At 52.5% G+C, this 15,142-nt stretch overlaps 1 protein-coding gene across 1 annotated transcript in view; it reads right to left on the bottom strand.

Moving 5' to 3' along the window:
* PADI3 (peptidyl arginine deiminase 3) overlaps positions 1 to 13,018 on the bottom strand; it is a 28,839-nt gene extending 15,821 nt beyond the window's left edge. Inside the window, exons 1-3 of the mRNA XM_016128420.2 lie at positions 12,927 to 13,018; positions 5,366 to 5,546; positions 2,938 to 3,010 (exon numbers count right to left, since the gene is read on the bottom strand). Coding sequence (XP_015983906.2) covers positions 2,938 to 3,010; positions 5,366 to 5,546; positions 12,927 to 13,018 — 346 coding nt within the window. The remainder of the gene's footprint in view (positions 1 to 2,937; positions 3,011 to 5,365; positions 5,547 to 12,926) is intronic.
* Between the last annotated feature and the right edge of the window lie 2,124 nt (positions 13,019 to 15,142).

Raw genomic sequence — 15,142 nt, 5'->3', positions numbered from 1 at the left:
CCATTTCCAAGAAGACACTGCCCAGAGGCAAGGGCATCTGGAGCCTCTCTCCTGGGCCTGGGGAAAGAGGCTTTGAGCAGGAAGCAGGGTCAGAGCACAGGCCAGGTCAAATGCTGCCGCCTCCAGGAAGCCTTCCCTGACCCTTCCCTCTTCTGCATCCCTACATCCCTCTATGTCTGGGGCACACCCTGCACTGAGCCCAGGTTGCCCTAGGCATTCCTGGCCTGTGTGACGCTGCCACATCTCCTCAGGATGGGGCAGTGAGCCTGGACTTTGGAGTCAGACAGACGTGCATATGAATCTGGGCTCTCCTACCTACTGGCTGTGCAGCCTCTCTGAGCCTCGCTTCGTCTCACACTCCCAAAACCTCAGCCCCCACCCCACCTTCTTCACATGTCACCCCAGAAACAGAGAGAGACTTTGCAACACAAATGAAGCACTTAAAGGACGGGTGGGTGGAGGAAGAATTTGAAATAATTCTTAAACATGTGAAAAGACACCCAACCGCCATGCAACACGTGGACGTATCTCACAAACATAATGTGGGCAAAAGGAGCCCGACCCGAAAGCATATGTATACTATGATTCCATTCACAGGAAATCTAAAGATAGTCAAAAATAGACCGTATTACTCAGGTATGCATATTTGGGCGATAAAACCACAAAGAAAACCAAGGAAATACTTGTCACAAGATAGTGGTTACCTCTAGGGGAAGGAAGGAGTTATGATCAGAGAGGGGTGTGGTTGGGGGGACTTTGGGGTGCTGGGCATGTTTAATTTGACCTGGGTGATGGCTCCTTAAGTGTTTGCTTTGTAACTGTTCATTTATGCGTGTGTACATGTGCGTGTGGGTGTGTATAAAATAAAGCTTCGTGCACTTTTCTATATGTGTTTTTTTCCAATGAATGAGGGTATGTATGTATGTTCGGGGAGGGGGAGGGGGAGGAGGGATTTCCAGCCTTGCTCCTAACTAAAGGAAGGTGAATTACAGCAACCATGAGATGACTGACCTCTCTGACTGACAAAAAAGGAACGCTGCCGGTGCACAGTATTGGCCAGACACCTCCTGATGCGGCTGGCGGGTATATAAAGCGATACCCTCTTTTTGGAGAGCGACTTGGCAATATCTATCAAAATTTACAATGTACATTTCCTATAATTCAGCGGTCCGCTTCTAAGAATGCCTCCTGAAGAGGGAGCATTTTCAGCTTTCTTGCCAACTGCTCTCCAAATGCTTGTACCAGTGCAGACTCCCACCCACGGTGCGAGAAGGCCCCCAGGTCCACGTTCTTGGGAACGCTAAGTTAAGCATCTTTTCATCTGGGTTCTGATCATTGAGTCTTTCTCCTCTATGAATTACTCATTCATATTTCTTGCTCGTTTCTATTAATTTTCCTTTTTTTTCTTATCGATCGGTGTTTCCCATAATCTCTATGCATTGAGTTGACCATACACATTGCACATTTCCTTTCCCAGTCCAGAGTTGGACCTTTTTCTCAGCCTCTGTTGGATAGAAGTTTTAAATTTTAATAGTCTAACTTACCAACCTTTCCCCTTATGATCTGTGCTATTGTTTTGCCTTGTTCAAAGAAAGAAACAAACCTTGACCTTAAGTTTACAGATATTCTCTTCTAAAAGCTTTCAAATTTTGATATTCACCTTACGATGTTTAACCCATCTGAAATTTATTTTTGAGTATGGTACAAGATACCGTTCCGAGTTTACTGATTCTCATACGATAACCACATGAGTGTGGGTCTGTCAAGTCCTCAATTTGTTCTACTCTGTATTTCACCTTGACCAATATTCACACTGCCTCGAATACTACAGCTTGGAAAAGAGTCTTTCACACCATGGATCCTTCCAACTTGTTTTTCCTCAAAATTTTCTTGACTATCCTTGCCCTTAGCTCTTCCATGTGAGTTTTAGAGTCAGCTCTATGAAGTTCTATTCAAAAAGCCATGTTGGATTTGGATGGGAATATCACTGAATTTAGACTGTTTGATGCTGTCCCAGAGCTGTTAGATCTCTGTTCTGTTATTTTGTTTCATTCTTTCTTTCTCTTAGTGTTTCGGTTTGGGTAACTGTTGCCCTATCTTCAAGTTCACTGATTCGTTCTTTAGCTGTGTCAACTCTACTAATGGACCCATAAAAAGCATTTTTTATCTGTCTCAGTGATTTTTATTTCTAGCATTTCCATTTGAATCCTTCTTTTAGTTTTCATCTCTCTGCTGAAATCCCGTTCCTGCATGTTATCCACCTTTTCCTCTAGAGCTTTTAACATATTAATCATAGTTACTTTACATTTGCTCTCTGATAGTTCCAACATCTGCGCCATCTTGCATGAACGTTATATACCAATTTGTGAAGAACTGGCAGAAAAAAATTTAAGTTGGATAAAGCAAGATCCAGTTCCAGGTCTATATATTCTTCTATTTGCTTACAAAATAGGGGATAGACAGATATGTATGTATCTACATGTATAAGCATAGCATGTCTCTAAAAGGATGCTGGGCCTGGGGAACTGGAAGTCTTGGGTTAGAGGGAACAAGGTTTACTTTTCAATGTACAGTTGATCCTTGAACAACTCAGGGGTTAGAGGTGCTGACCTCCCATGTATAACTACAGTCAGCCCTCTGCATACTCGGATTCCCTACCATGGAGTTGACCCTTGAACAACACAGGTTTAAATTGTATGGGTCCATTGAAAATAATCTACATATAAGTGGACATGTTCATTTCCAACCCATGTTGTTCAAGGGTCATCTCTTTTGTACCGTTCACATGTTTTAAATGTGCATTTCTTACTTTAATGTAAAAAATAAAACTAGTTGATTTTTGTAAAAAGGCCATTGCTCAATGCCATTCCCAACCACCCTCCAACCTGTCTTGGCCAAGGCCTCTTGGCCACACCTTCAGCATGGCCCCCGACTTACCAACACAGGTGAGGTAGAGAACCGCGTAGGCCAGGGGCAGGGGCTTACGGCTGGAGTAGTAGGAAATTTGAACCTGCAGAGAGATGGGCCCAAGATCATGTCAACTGAAGCTAAGAACCCCCATCCTAAAAGACGAGTCTTGGGATATTTGGCGAGGAGAGGAGGCAACCTCAGAAATCTCCGTGCACTAAAGTTCAGTTTGCCAACTCAGCTCTTCCTTTAGCCTTCTCTGTGCCTTTTATTTTTTCCTTTGCTTCAGCTGACCCGTCTGTAAATGGGAACTATCCGTGAGGGATTCTATGGAGACCTGGGTCCGTCCCAGTGTGCCGATGACGACTGTGTGGTTTTGGCCAGTCCCCGCTCCCCTTTGGGGCTCAGTCCCTCCATTTGTAAAATGAGGAGTTCGGACTGGGCAGGGTTTAGGGACACCCTTCAAGCCAACCTCCTTATCTGTGTGACTCAGACAGGCTCGGACTTGAGCCCAGCACCTCTGGGTTCTGTGACCTTGGCCAAAACCCTTTACCTTTCTCAGCCGCCTCAGTTTCTGCATCTGCAAAATGGGGACCATGCAGGTTCCTGCCTCGGAGGACTGTAGTGCAGTTTAGAAACATGTCATATGAAGTGCCCAAGAGATATCAGCTATCGTTATCGGTGGGCGGGTGGCACTGTGTAAGAGCTCAGATTCTAGATGCGCCACGTGTAAACATCCTGGGAAAAGTTACTGTCCTCTCTGGGCCTCAATTTCCTCAGCTGGAAAGTGGGGATAATAATAGTTCCTACCCTGTAGGATCGATTATAGGCCGTAAGGATTAAAGAAGGAATGCATGTGACATGCTCAACATGGTGCCTGGCCTACAGCGAGCACCCGATAACTGTCCAAAGTGGGGTTGAATAAGGCGAGGACGATAAAGCAGTTGGATGCTGACACTTCAAAGCCACCTTCGACCCACGGCCCGCCACTTGGACATTCCCCCCCCGATGTGGGTCCCTCAACTGCCTGGCTCTGACATTCTCCTCTCAGGCAGAGGGTTTAGGACATTGCAGAAGCCACTCTTCCCTTGGTTCTGGGAGGCCCTAAATCCTATCATTGCTGACCCCCATGTGTCAAGTCCCAGCAATGATGCTCACTTCGGACGTACAGTTACCTGGATCCTGGCCAAAGGCTGGGGATGTAGAGGGGGTACGTCTCAATCCCTGTGGTCCTTGGGCCAAGGAAGTCAGGGTGGGGAGGCATCCACATAGGCCCCAGTTCGGCAGGGCGGCCAGAAGGGGCCCCTCACAGGCCTCTGGTCCTCTCGCACTGCCCCAGGGACTTCAACCTGACCCTCACCAACTCTGCTACTCACTAGATCATGTGATTTCAGGTAAACCATGCCCCTTCTTGGTCTCCATTTCCTTGTCTATAAAATGGGCTCACCGAGTCCTGCCCCACCTGTCTCACAGAGCCCAGCAGAGAGGCTCAGTTCAGAAACTTGCATAGGAACAGAGGCAGGCATGGTGGAGGGAACCTGCCCCCAGGTGTCAGGCAGGTCTGCGTTGAATTCTAGCCCTGGAACAGTTATTCTGGGCCTTGGTAGCCCCACTTGTGAAATGGCAACCAGACCTGCCTCTCAGCGCTGTGGGCTGGATAAGCTCATGGCTTCCCGGTGCTGGGCACATGGTCTGTGCCCTTAAAGGGCCCGTTTCCCAAAACGTGGCTGCTGGCATAGAACGTGAACCCACCACTCCCACACACCGAGTCCTGGTTCCCGTCTCTTTAAAGCACCATCACCTGTGCCAAGCTCAAGGGCCGCCCCATTTCACCCACCTTTGACCCGGAGCCAGAACATTGCCTAGAGCTGGGGTTTGTTACACTCATTCTTGCTGGGCGAATGAGCAGCGAGAGGACCCGAATGGGAGTCGTCGTGCCTCCGAGGCGGGCGTGGGGACAGGAAGAGAGCGGATGAGGAAGAGGCGAGGCAGCTTGGGGAAGCGTCCCCTCGGAGAAGGGGGGTCTCCTCAGGGAGCAGCATCTCTCCCTGGCCCCTGATCCCTGCTTGCTCTCCTTCATTCAGAGTGGCCGTGATCACCTAATCAACCCTCAGCCTACAGATGGGGAAACTGAGGTCCGACACAGAAGAACTGAGCCAACTCCTCTCACAAGAAGTCTTGGAAAGCAAGAGAAAGAGCAAGTGCCGGCTCGTGATTCTCCCCCCACCAGCGCTAGGAGGAAGGCGCTGTGACTTTCCCCGGATGGGGAAACTGAGGCCTAGGGGGCTGACGCGTGTCCCACTTGCCAGAAGACACACATTTTGTGTCTTTAAGTTGCAATGCTGGCTGGCTCCAGAGGCAGGCTACCTTGCACTCGGGGGAAAGAGAGGGCGCTGGGCCTTTGTGGAGCCCGGTCACTGCATCCCCGCCTCACCCGCAGACCCGGGGACCCACTCACATGACTCTCATTGAGGTCATTGCTGGGAGAGTTCATGACCACAATGATCTCCAACCCTTCATCACAGTGCCACCGCCTGGTGTCGGCAGGCTTCCGGCTCCTCTCCATGCTGGGGGAGATGTAGACGTCCACACCGGGGGTCCCGTAGACCTCGAACGTCTCTGTGCCCTCCGGTACTGACCTGGAAGAACAGGGAAAGCCATGGGAAGTGCTAGAGGGGGAAGCCCTAGTTCAGATGCTCGAGTTTTGGCTCAAACTCTTGCTTCCTCCAGGAAGCCTTCCCCGACCACTCCAGGCCTCTCAGATCCTCACAGTAACCTCCTGAGAATCCAGCCTGGACCTCATGCAAACGTATACACATTCTCACATTCCAAGGCCCTGTGTTCATTTGCATCTCCCTTGCAACTTTCCCAGGCATTAACTGTAGGGTTAAGAAGTCTGCGAGGTCTTCTGGCTCTAGGACTGCATTTCCTCACTCCAGCCAGTCTGGGAGCCCTCCTGGAAATCCATCCGTCCGCCCTCCGATTGCCTGTGAGGTGCCCACTGCACACACGAGCACTGTCAGGCCGAGGCAGATACACCCACCGCTCTCCCCAGAGCCTTCAATCCCCCCAAGAGCTGAGGACATGGGGCAGACAGATGGGGCTCAGGGCCACAGGGACAAGGGTCAGCGGGATCCCATGTGGGGAGAGGCCACTGTGAGCCAGGGGGTCCAGGAGTCTTTGTAGAGGAAGCGGCTCACACATGCACCTAGGAGATAAGTCGCTGACACTTACTGAGCTCTTGCTATGTGCCAGCATTTGCGTTTCTTTATGCATGTTACATCATGTAATTCTCTCAATAAGCCTAGGAGGTAGGTACTATTACTTGTCCCCATGTACAGATGGGGAAACTGAGGTTAAGTAACTTGTTGAAGGTCGTGGAGTTAGTAAGTGGCAGGACTTGGACCCAAACCCGGGTCTTCTGGTTTCTGAGCCCACAGTCTCACCCATTAAGTCCCTGAGAGTAATGACAACAATAACCAAAACCCTCGAGGCCCCCTCCTGCGCACTTACCATGGGAGGCCTAGCTAAGCCTTTCCAAACACTGGCTCACCTAATGCTCGCCGCAGCCCCAGCAGGAGGGGGTTATTACTCCCCTTTTCACGTGGTTCGGCTTTGGCCCAGGATGGGCAAGAGATGTCCCCAGGGTTGCAGAGCTGGTCATTCTACCCCAGCCCTTTCCGTTCCCTGCCCCACCTAGAGGAGAGCAGACCTCTTCCAAAACACCCTCCTCACTCCTCCACCAGCATGATTCGAATACTTCTCAATGCGGTCTTTTTATAAAAAGGGAAATAAACCAAAAATCCAAGTTCTAGCACCACCAGGCGGGCCCCACCCCGGTGGATTGCTCATGTCCGCACCAGGTGCGAGGAGGTGACATACCTGTTTCTCCTGCCAGATTCAGCAAATAAAAACACAGAACGCCCAGTTAGACTTGAATTTCATGTAAACAACGAATAATCGTCTTACTACGAGTATGTCCCATGTGCTATTTGGGACATATACTTACAAATTCTTAATTATTTATCTGGATTTCGTATTTAACTAGGCATCCTAGACTTTATCTGGCAACCCTCCTCCCACAGCCTGTAATTTCCAGGGCTGGTGGTGCCCCCTGTGCTGATGGGCCAGCCCATCAGGGAACATGGAGAAGCTGGAGAGGCAGGAGACTCAGAGACAGGGAGACGAAGAGACATGGAGAGGCCCAGAGCGATGAAGAGCCAGAGAGACAGAGACACGGAGGCGGACCTGGGCGGAAGGGCCCCCTTCATACCCAGGGCTCCCTCCCTGCAGCGCCTCCCTCTGCCCCACCTCCCTAGGCACCTGGTCTGAAGCTTCCTGTGGAGCTCCCTCCAATCAGAAGCTGCCCTTGGACCCCAGGCATCCACAAGCTAAAGCTGAGCAGCTTTGATTGTCCTTTTGATTTGAAAGCTCCACCCAGTTCCCAGGCCCCAGGCCACCCTCCACCCCCCCACCCCCCCACCCCCCGAGTGTGGGGTATTTTGGCTTCTTGTATCTCCCTGGGCCAGGCCTGTGCGAGGTGTCGGGGGAAGCGTCCTTGCCCAGGAGGGGCCCACGGAAGCCAGGAGTTCAGCAGTGCCAGGACCAGAGTCAGGAGTCAGGTCCTAGACAAGAGTGGGTCACGCACGCATCAGCCGGCTGACCTTGAATAAATCACTAGCCTCCCTGGGCTCAGTAACCTCGCCTATAAAGTGGGATAATGACCCCCACTTGGCCAACATCACTGGCCATGGTGAGGCTCAAATGTGATAATTGATAGGAAAGGCTTGGAAAACTGCCCACCAGGATGGGGGAACAGATTATTAAAGTAAATTAAAGCACAGAAAGCTGGATGCAGTTTGAGAGGGTGGGGCAGGGCGGCAGTCCCCAACCTTTTTGGCACCAGGGACTGGCGCCCTTACGAGAATCTAAGGCCTGACGATCTGAGGGGGAGCTGAGGCGGTGATCCAGCTCTGAGGAGCGGCTGCAGACCCAGACGAAGCTTCCCTCGCTCACCTCACCACTCATCTGCTGTGCAGCCTGGTTTCTAACAGGCCTCCGACCAGTCCGAGTCCTGGAGGCTGGGGCCTCCTGGGCTAGGATATCGGGTGACGGCCTCCCAGAGGAAGGCAGGTGAACCAAAGGCAAGGAGGAGACGCATCTGAGGGGAAGGGCTTTTCTCTATGGAGGCTCAGGAGGTCAAGTTCAAACTCAAGCTGTATCAAGTTTTCATTTCACTCCTGTGTAATGGGGAGCCGGCGACGGCTCTTGAGCAGGAGGGGCAACTGATGGAGCCGCGCCAAGGTGGTTAAGCCTGTGGACCCTGTGGAATCTGGGGCTGGGGTTCGAATCCCGGCCCGGCCACTCACTAGGAGTGTGACCTTGAAGGGGTGATGTGGCCTCCCTCCGCCTCAGTGTCAGCATCTATAAAGTGGGGATAATGAGAAGATTAAAGGAGTAGGCGTGTGTAAACGCTCAGGACAAGCGAAAGTCAAGGGCCCCTGGACCCATGCCTTCATTTCACTGCTGGGAAAAATGAAGGGCCTAGAAGAGAAGGGATTGGAAGACAGGGCTCCAGACGTCCTGTCCGGTGCCCGGACGCCATCACGGAAGCTGTGTGTTAGGGAGGTCAAAGCGGTGGCTGCTGGGAGGAGGCCTGTGCCAGGTACAGGAAGAGCTGGATTTCCTATTTCCTGGAGGACAAGTGGCCAGAGGCTCTGGACGAAGTTCTTCCTCCAGCCAGGCCACCCAGAGCTGCCAGCCAGCCTGCTGCTCTCGACAGTGCCCCCCAGCCCAGCACGTGGCTTGGGGCCTTGGCTTCTCCCCAGCCAAGGCTGTCCACACACAGGGTAGTCCGAGGTCCTCCCCGACATCGAGCCCTCCCGGCCAGCCTGGTAGGTGGAGAATGGAGGGTGAAACCCAGCACGGTGACCAGCGGTTCTGGTTTGCCAGGGACGGAGGCGTTTCCTGGGGTGCAGGACTTTCAGTGCTGAAACCTGGAAGGTCTCAGGCAAACCGGGACAGCTGGTCACCCTCACAGTGGCCACCCTCAGACTCGCCTGGTGAAAACGGATTCCAAACCAGGAGTTCTACAGGCGGCACCCCAGAACCGGCATTTAAAAGCATCCCGCTGCACAGTGAAGACTGAGGAACGCAGCTAAGGGGAGACCGTCTCAGAAACACCGGAGCCTGGCGCCCAGGGCGTGCGAGGATGACTCGGTGGGTGCGAGCCCTGCCCCTCCCGGGAACCAAGGGAAGTCAGGTCTTTCCTTGTGTCTCGTGTCTCCCCTTCAATGGTGAGGGGGACGACGGTGACAGTGGTGAGGAAGGCGGCTCCCATAGCCATATTGTCCCCACTTCGCAGAGGAGGCAACCGGAGCTCAGAGATGACAGGTTACTTGCCCAAAGTCACGCACCTAGTAAGGGGCAGAGCCAGGACTCGTAGCCAGCTCTGTCCCCACTCCCTTGCAAACCCGAACCCATCCTCTCCCTCCGTGGACTCAGGGTCTCAGCCTCTGGGAAAACAAAAATAGTCCCCTGTGGCTGAAAACACAAAGGTTGGCAAGATGACCACCAATGTCCCCACTAAGGCCAGACAGCTGGAACCTGGGCGGGAGGGCTCCTCCCCACTAAGCAAGGCTCCCAGACCCCTACTATGCCAGCCACGCCAAGAGAACCAGGGACAGGAAATCACTGCTCCTCCTTAACCCGACACTCTTCCCGCTGCCGAGGGGACATGCAGCCACGCAGACCCTGTGTCTTAAAGCCTGAACAGTTAAAGAGTCGGAGATGCATCGGCCTCCGGCCAGGTCTGCACAGGCCGGTCAGAACTCTCACATCAAAGCCACTGGAGACAGAGGGGAGCTGCTTTGTCAAATCAGGGGGGGGGACCAGAGGCCTACATGAGCAGAGCTTGAAACCCACTGCTCTGTGCCAACCTCTCCAGGGCACGTGCAGGGAGACCGAGGCCCAGGATGGTGCAGAAAGTTGCTCCAGATGACAGAGGAGCAAACGGTGACAGAGCTCAGACGAAACCTCGGGGCCACTGGTCCCCAAGCGCTCAAGCTTTTTCGCCCCATTAAACCAACCCTGGTGAGCACGGGGTGGCATGAGCTGTTTGCCCCTTTCATAAAGGACAACGTTTCTCAACCCTGGCTGCACGATTAACCCTGGGGCACAGTCCAGCACACTCCTGTATTACCGCTCAGAAAAACAAAACTCCCTCACCAAGGCAGGGCCCTCTCCCACTCAACAGACGGCAGGAAGATGGGGTTTAATCCACTGCCGCAGCTAGAAAGGCCTAGTGGTCTTGCCTGTGCTCATCTTTCGAGGCTCTACTAGGTACCCTTCCTCCAAGAAGCCTGCCTTGACTACTCGGCCTACACTAATTTCTCTTTCCTCATCTCCTCCTTCTCCCAGGAAGGATCAGAGGTCGCACCCTAGTGATCTTGTATATAGCGGGTTTGGGGACACTTGAGACTGTCCACAGGGCCAGGATAAAGGCTTAAAATGATCACAACGGTGATAATAATGGTGACAGTTACCATTATTGAACGTTCAGCATATTGCCTACATGCTGTACATGTACGATCTCATTCAGTTCTCCCAATAGGCCTTTGAAGTAAAGGCCAAATTGTTTTCATTTGGCCTCATCTATACAATGGGGAGAATGATAGTCCTTGCTTCATAGATTTATTATGAGGATTAGCTAACATGTGTAAAGTGCTTTGGGCAGTAACCGGATGGAGCTGGCTCTAAGTATCTTCGCTGGTATCATTATTACTATTATTATTATTATTAATTATTATTATATTGCCTCCATCCTACAGATGAAGAAACAGACTCAGAGAGGTTAAGTGACTTTCCCAAGGTCAGACAGCTGCTAAGACATGGAGCTGGGACTGAGAACCACACCCACTGCCCCATCTCTTGTTGGCGCACAGTCTGACCACCCGGGATAGCTAAATTACGGCATCTCCAAGCCGGAAGAGACCTTAGCATAACCCCGTCCCGCTCCCCCTGCAAGCCAAGAGTCCCTTCCACAGCAGCCCTGTGAGAAGGTCCAGCTTCTGCTAGAATTCTGAACCGCAGTGTTCTCAGCAGTCAAGGACCATGCCTGTGTGTTCATTCACCTGTTTGTCCCCATGCTGGGCACACACTAGACCCAAAAGGAATACCACCGTGATTTGGTCGAGACCCAAGAATCCATAGTTTGAAGGTGCTCCACCTTGCCCCACCCACAGCCTCCTCCGTGAACCCCAACATGGCCCACCCACTCACATTACCCCAAGATACTGCAGCTTTTGTCTCTCGATCCACCCTCCATCCCCTTGAGAAGCTCTGTGGGGAAGGAGCCAGGCCCTAGCTTCCCAAGGCAGGTCGGACTGGAGACACATCTGCCCTACAGGCAGGAGGCAGCTGGGGAAGATGAGTCACCCCCATGGGCACAGAGCACTGGAGAAGGGGGTGGCGCTGGGCTGCATGGGTACCCCTCCTCTCTCAACACCTCCCTTGGAACAGGCTCTCTGACTGCCCACTCTTTTGGAAGCTACCAAATCCCCTACCCGTTCCTCACTGCCCACCCACCCTCACCCAGGCTTTTGCTCCTAGTACCTAGCTGGGCTGGGCCTGCTCCAGACTTAGTTCTCTCCCATGACCAACTCCTCACGCCTTCTCATCTAATACTCTAGGACTAACTCAATCTCTGCTTCCAATTACATTCACTGCAATTTTTAAATTTTTGATGCCAGGACGCTGGTCCTCAACTGGGGGTAATCCCGCTCCCAAACCCAGACACATTCGGCAGTGTCCGGAGACACATTTTTGGTTGTCACATGTGGGAGGTGTGCTCCTGGCATCTAGTGAGTAGAAGCCAGGGACGCTGCTCAGCATCTCTCAGTGCACAGGATGGCCCAGCCCACTCCCCGACCCCTCAAGGAATTTCCATGCCCATCATGCTGAGGTTGAGAAGCCTGGTCTGAGAAGAAGCTGGGAGATCTGTAAGATGGGAACAGCGACAAGGCTCTGCCTTCTTCCCTTCCAGGCCCTTGATTACCTCTGCCCCCAGCCCAGCCTCAGGAGCTGGGGCCCCTGAAGACTCCCCAGAAGGCTAAGTAGCCAGCTCCCTGGTGGTTCCCAGAGCCCGGCTCCTGAAACCCTGCCCAAACTCTCCTTCTCTTCCTGGGAGAGCGAGAAGGCGGGGCTTCAGCTCCAGCAGCCGGCCTTAAGGACATGGACATACAGGAGGGCATAATGCATGGGCGTTGAGTGGCTGGAGAAAACCAGATCCCTCCTCCTCACATGGCAGACAGCTAAAGTCATAAGAATCATGACTATGAATGGGCTTACATTCTGGCTTGGCCGCTTAGTAACCTGAGCAAATGGCTTACCCTCCTTGTGCCTCAGTTTCCTCATCTGTCAAATGAGATGACGCTAATAGTAAATTTAGCTCATAGGGTCGTCGTGAAAGTTAAATCCGAGAGTTAGAGTTCAAGGGTTAAATCCAAGAGCTCTGTCAAGCTCTTAGAACGGTGCTTGACACTGAGTAAATGCTATCGAAGGGTAAGTAATTTTTAAAAGCATGATTGACACTCTATTTTCAGGTTCATAGGCTGGGGGTTGGGGTGGGTGGAGGCAGTCAGGATGAGGCCAGGAGGAATGGCATGTCTCTTCCTATTCTTGTGTGCCCAGCCAGACTCCCAGCCCAGCCTGCAGGGTCCTCTAGACAGAAAAGTGCCCAAGCCCCTTCAGCACCCTCCAAGGCCCTACAAGCCTCTACGAGCCTCTCCACCCTACTTTAGCCTCCCACACTTCAGATCCCCTGGATAGGGTCTTCGAGAAACCCAACTGTGAAAGGCGGGACCCAAGCTTCTGTGATTGGCAGGTATTCCGAAGTCAAGTTTCCAGAGAAGGCAGCCGAGCCAGGCCCAAGCCCTAAGGAAGCCCTACACAGCTCACAAGGAGAGCCCAGAGTGGGTCAGCACCAAGGGCCTGCAAACCCCCAGGCCTCTGTTTCTTACCCATAAATGTCCACGAGGGTCTCCACGCCAGCCACACACACAGCGCTGGTGGGATGCTCCAGGGACACGCGTACTATCCTCTGCAGTGACATGCTGGTGGGTGACTGGGCTTGGGCCACAAAACCCAACACTACTCCACATACTTCTGGGCATGTGGTTTAAAAGACCCTGGCCCTGCCCCTCCAACCAGGGGTGCTAATTCATTGGCTGCAGTCCTGGAAACCCAGCCCCTTCCCAGAGTCAGGAGCTGAGGATTGGCTGGGAGAAACCTTACATTTGCATATGAACCTGTTGTTCCCTCCTCAGCACTGAAGGAGTTAATTTCTGGCTTTAAAGGGGAGCAAGTCGCCACAGGTACCTGGCCAGCCCGGGCACCAGGGCACCAGGGCCTTGTGGGGTGCAGAGATGTGAGTTACTGTTCTGCCTTCCTCGAGTTCCACACTCATTCTCCTTATCCCTTTTTCCTACATTTTCAGAGACAACACAATGGGGAGCCTCTCTACCCTTGGGCGGCAGCTGGTAGGTAACATGCAGATTCCTGAGCCCAGCCTCCAGACCGATGCAGCAGGTTAGGGGTGCAGCATGACATCTGGATCTTTCACGAGCACCCCAAAGCGTTTTGATACACGTTGAGAAACACCAGCCTTTTTTAAAGAACCTGGATTTTAACAGCAGGACTGGATTTCAACCCTGCCTCAGCCGGGTGGCCTGGGGCAAGTCACTTAATTACTCTGTACCTCATTTTTCACATCTGATAAACAGTTGTTCTGCAGCTTAAATGGGACAACGTGGGAAGAGGTGTAGTACAGAGCTTGGCATTATTTTATTATGAATGTCGTTGTTATTGTTGTTATTATTAGTAAATCCCAAAAGTCTCCGGAAGGGTAAGTGATGAGAGTGAAAACCCTCTCCTGCCAGGGGGAGCTTCGATTGTCAGAGTAGGAAGGCTCACTTTTCAGGTGGGGAAACTGAGGCCAGAGGGGGCATTCGGGCACCCGAAACTGCAGGAGCAAGGGTTCCGGGGAGAGGAATCTCACGTTTCGGTCCAGACACCACCATACATGGCTGTGGTCTGAAGGGTTTTATGTCCCCTCTCTCAGGGCCTGGGTTACCTCACCCGTAGAAAATGTGGCTAACCACCGGCCCTGGCAGAAATAATGGCAGGGACACGCCCTGCCTGGGGAGGTTTAGAAGGTGCTGAATAGAGGCCTCCTCCCTTCTCCCTGGCGGTGCTGACGATTTGAGGCACAGAGGGACCAGGACCCTCTTCCCAGAGTCCCCAGCTGAAGCACCTGCACAGTTCAAGGATGTCAGCAGGGTTTTAAGACAGGCACTCCTATATCTCAGTTTCTTGGAAGGATGTTCTCAAGGAGAGCTGCTGGGCTGCCGGGTCCAGTGATAGCTTCATTTTTGGGGCTGTAAAATGGCTTAGCATCTAACTCAGTTCTAGATAAGAGGTAGAGCTCAAGAGGAAGTCCCAGGCAGTCTCCTTAACTTGCTCGTATCACAGTTGGGACATAGATGCAGAAAGTGGGGGCTTCCCCTGGACACTGGCCCACTGTGCTGGGGGCAGGACTGGCCTCCTGCTGAGAGCCCTGAGTTCCCATTGGCAGTAGACTCATGCCTTCTTCTCCTCTTCCCAGTTAATATCAGCTTTTAGAAAGAGATCTGTGGTTCATTCAGACTAAAGTGTCAATGACTAATGGCAAAAACTTTTTGCTTCTTTGTCCACAACAAAAGCTAAAATAAAGTGAATAAACGAGTGGGCGAATGTCGAAGGTTGCAGTCTGAGACAGCAGCAAGTGTATGGGATGTGAGGGGCAATATTTTCAGACCCCTGAAATGAGACCACTGAGGCCGGGTAATCTAGTGGCTTCAGAGGCAGGAATAAAAGGGAATCATAATAGCCTATGGCGCTGGGCACCGATCCTGCTGGGGATTCTCCCACTGCTGCCAATAGGGCCCAGCTTGCCTGTCCTCTGAGAGATGGGGAAGATAAGATAGCCCAGGAAAGGGAGAAGAAATGAAGAGGTAGGACCCACTCTTCCCCGCTAGCCATCTCAGCAGGGCAATGGGCATGTGCCAGCCAACCTGCCGAATCAGCCTGCCTGCCCAGGGCTGGCCCTGGGGCCTCTCCCAGCTGGACGGGAGCTTCCCATGGCCAGCAGAAGTCGAGCCAAGAACCTGGCACATAGGAGGTGACATGGGAAGCCAGG

This window comes from Rousettus aegyptiacus, unplaced genomic scaffold, assembly GCF_014176215.1.
Source record: "Rousettus aegyptiacus isolate mRouAeg1 unplaced genomic scaffold, mRouAeg1.p scaffold_m13_p_1, whole genome shotgun sequence".
In the NCBI taxonomy this organism is placed as follows: Eukaryota; Metazoa; Chordata; class Mammalia; order Chiroptera; family Pteropodidae; genus Rousettus; species Rousettus aegyptiacus.
Note: the sequence above shows the minus strand (reverse complement) of the source record. Positions and strands in the feature narration are given on the sequence as shown.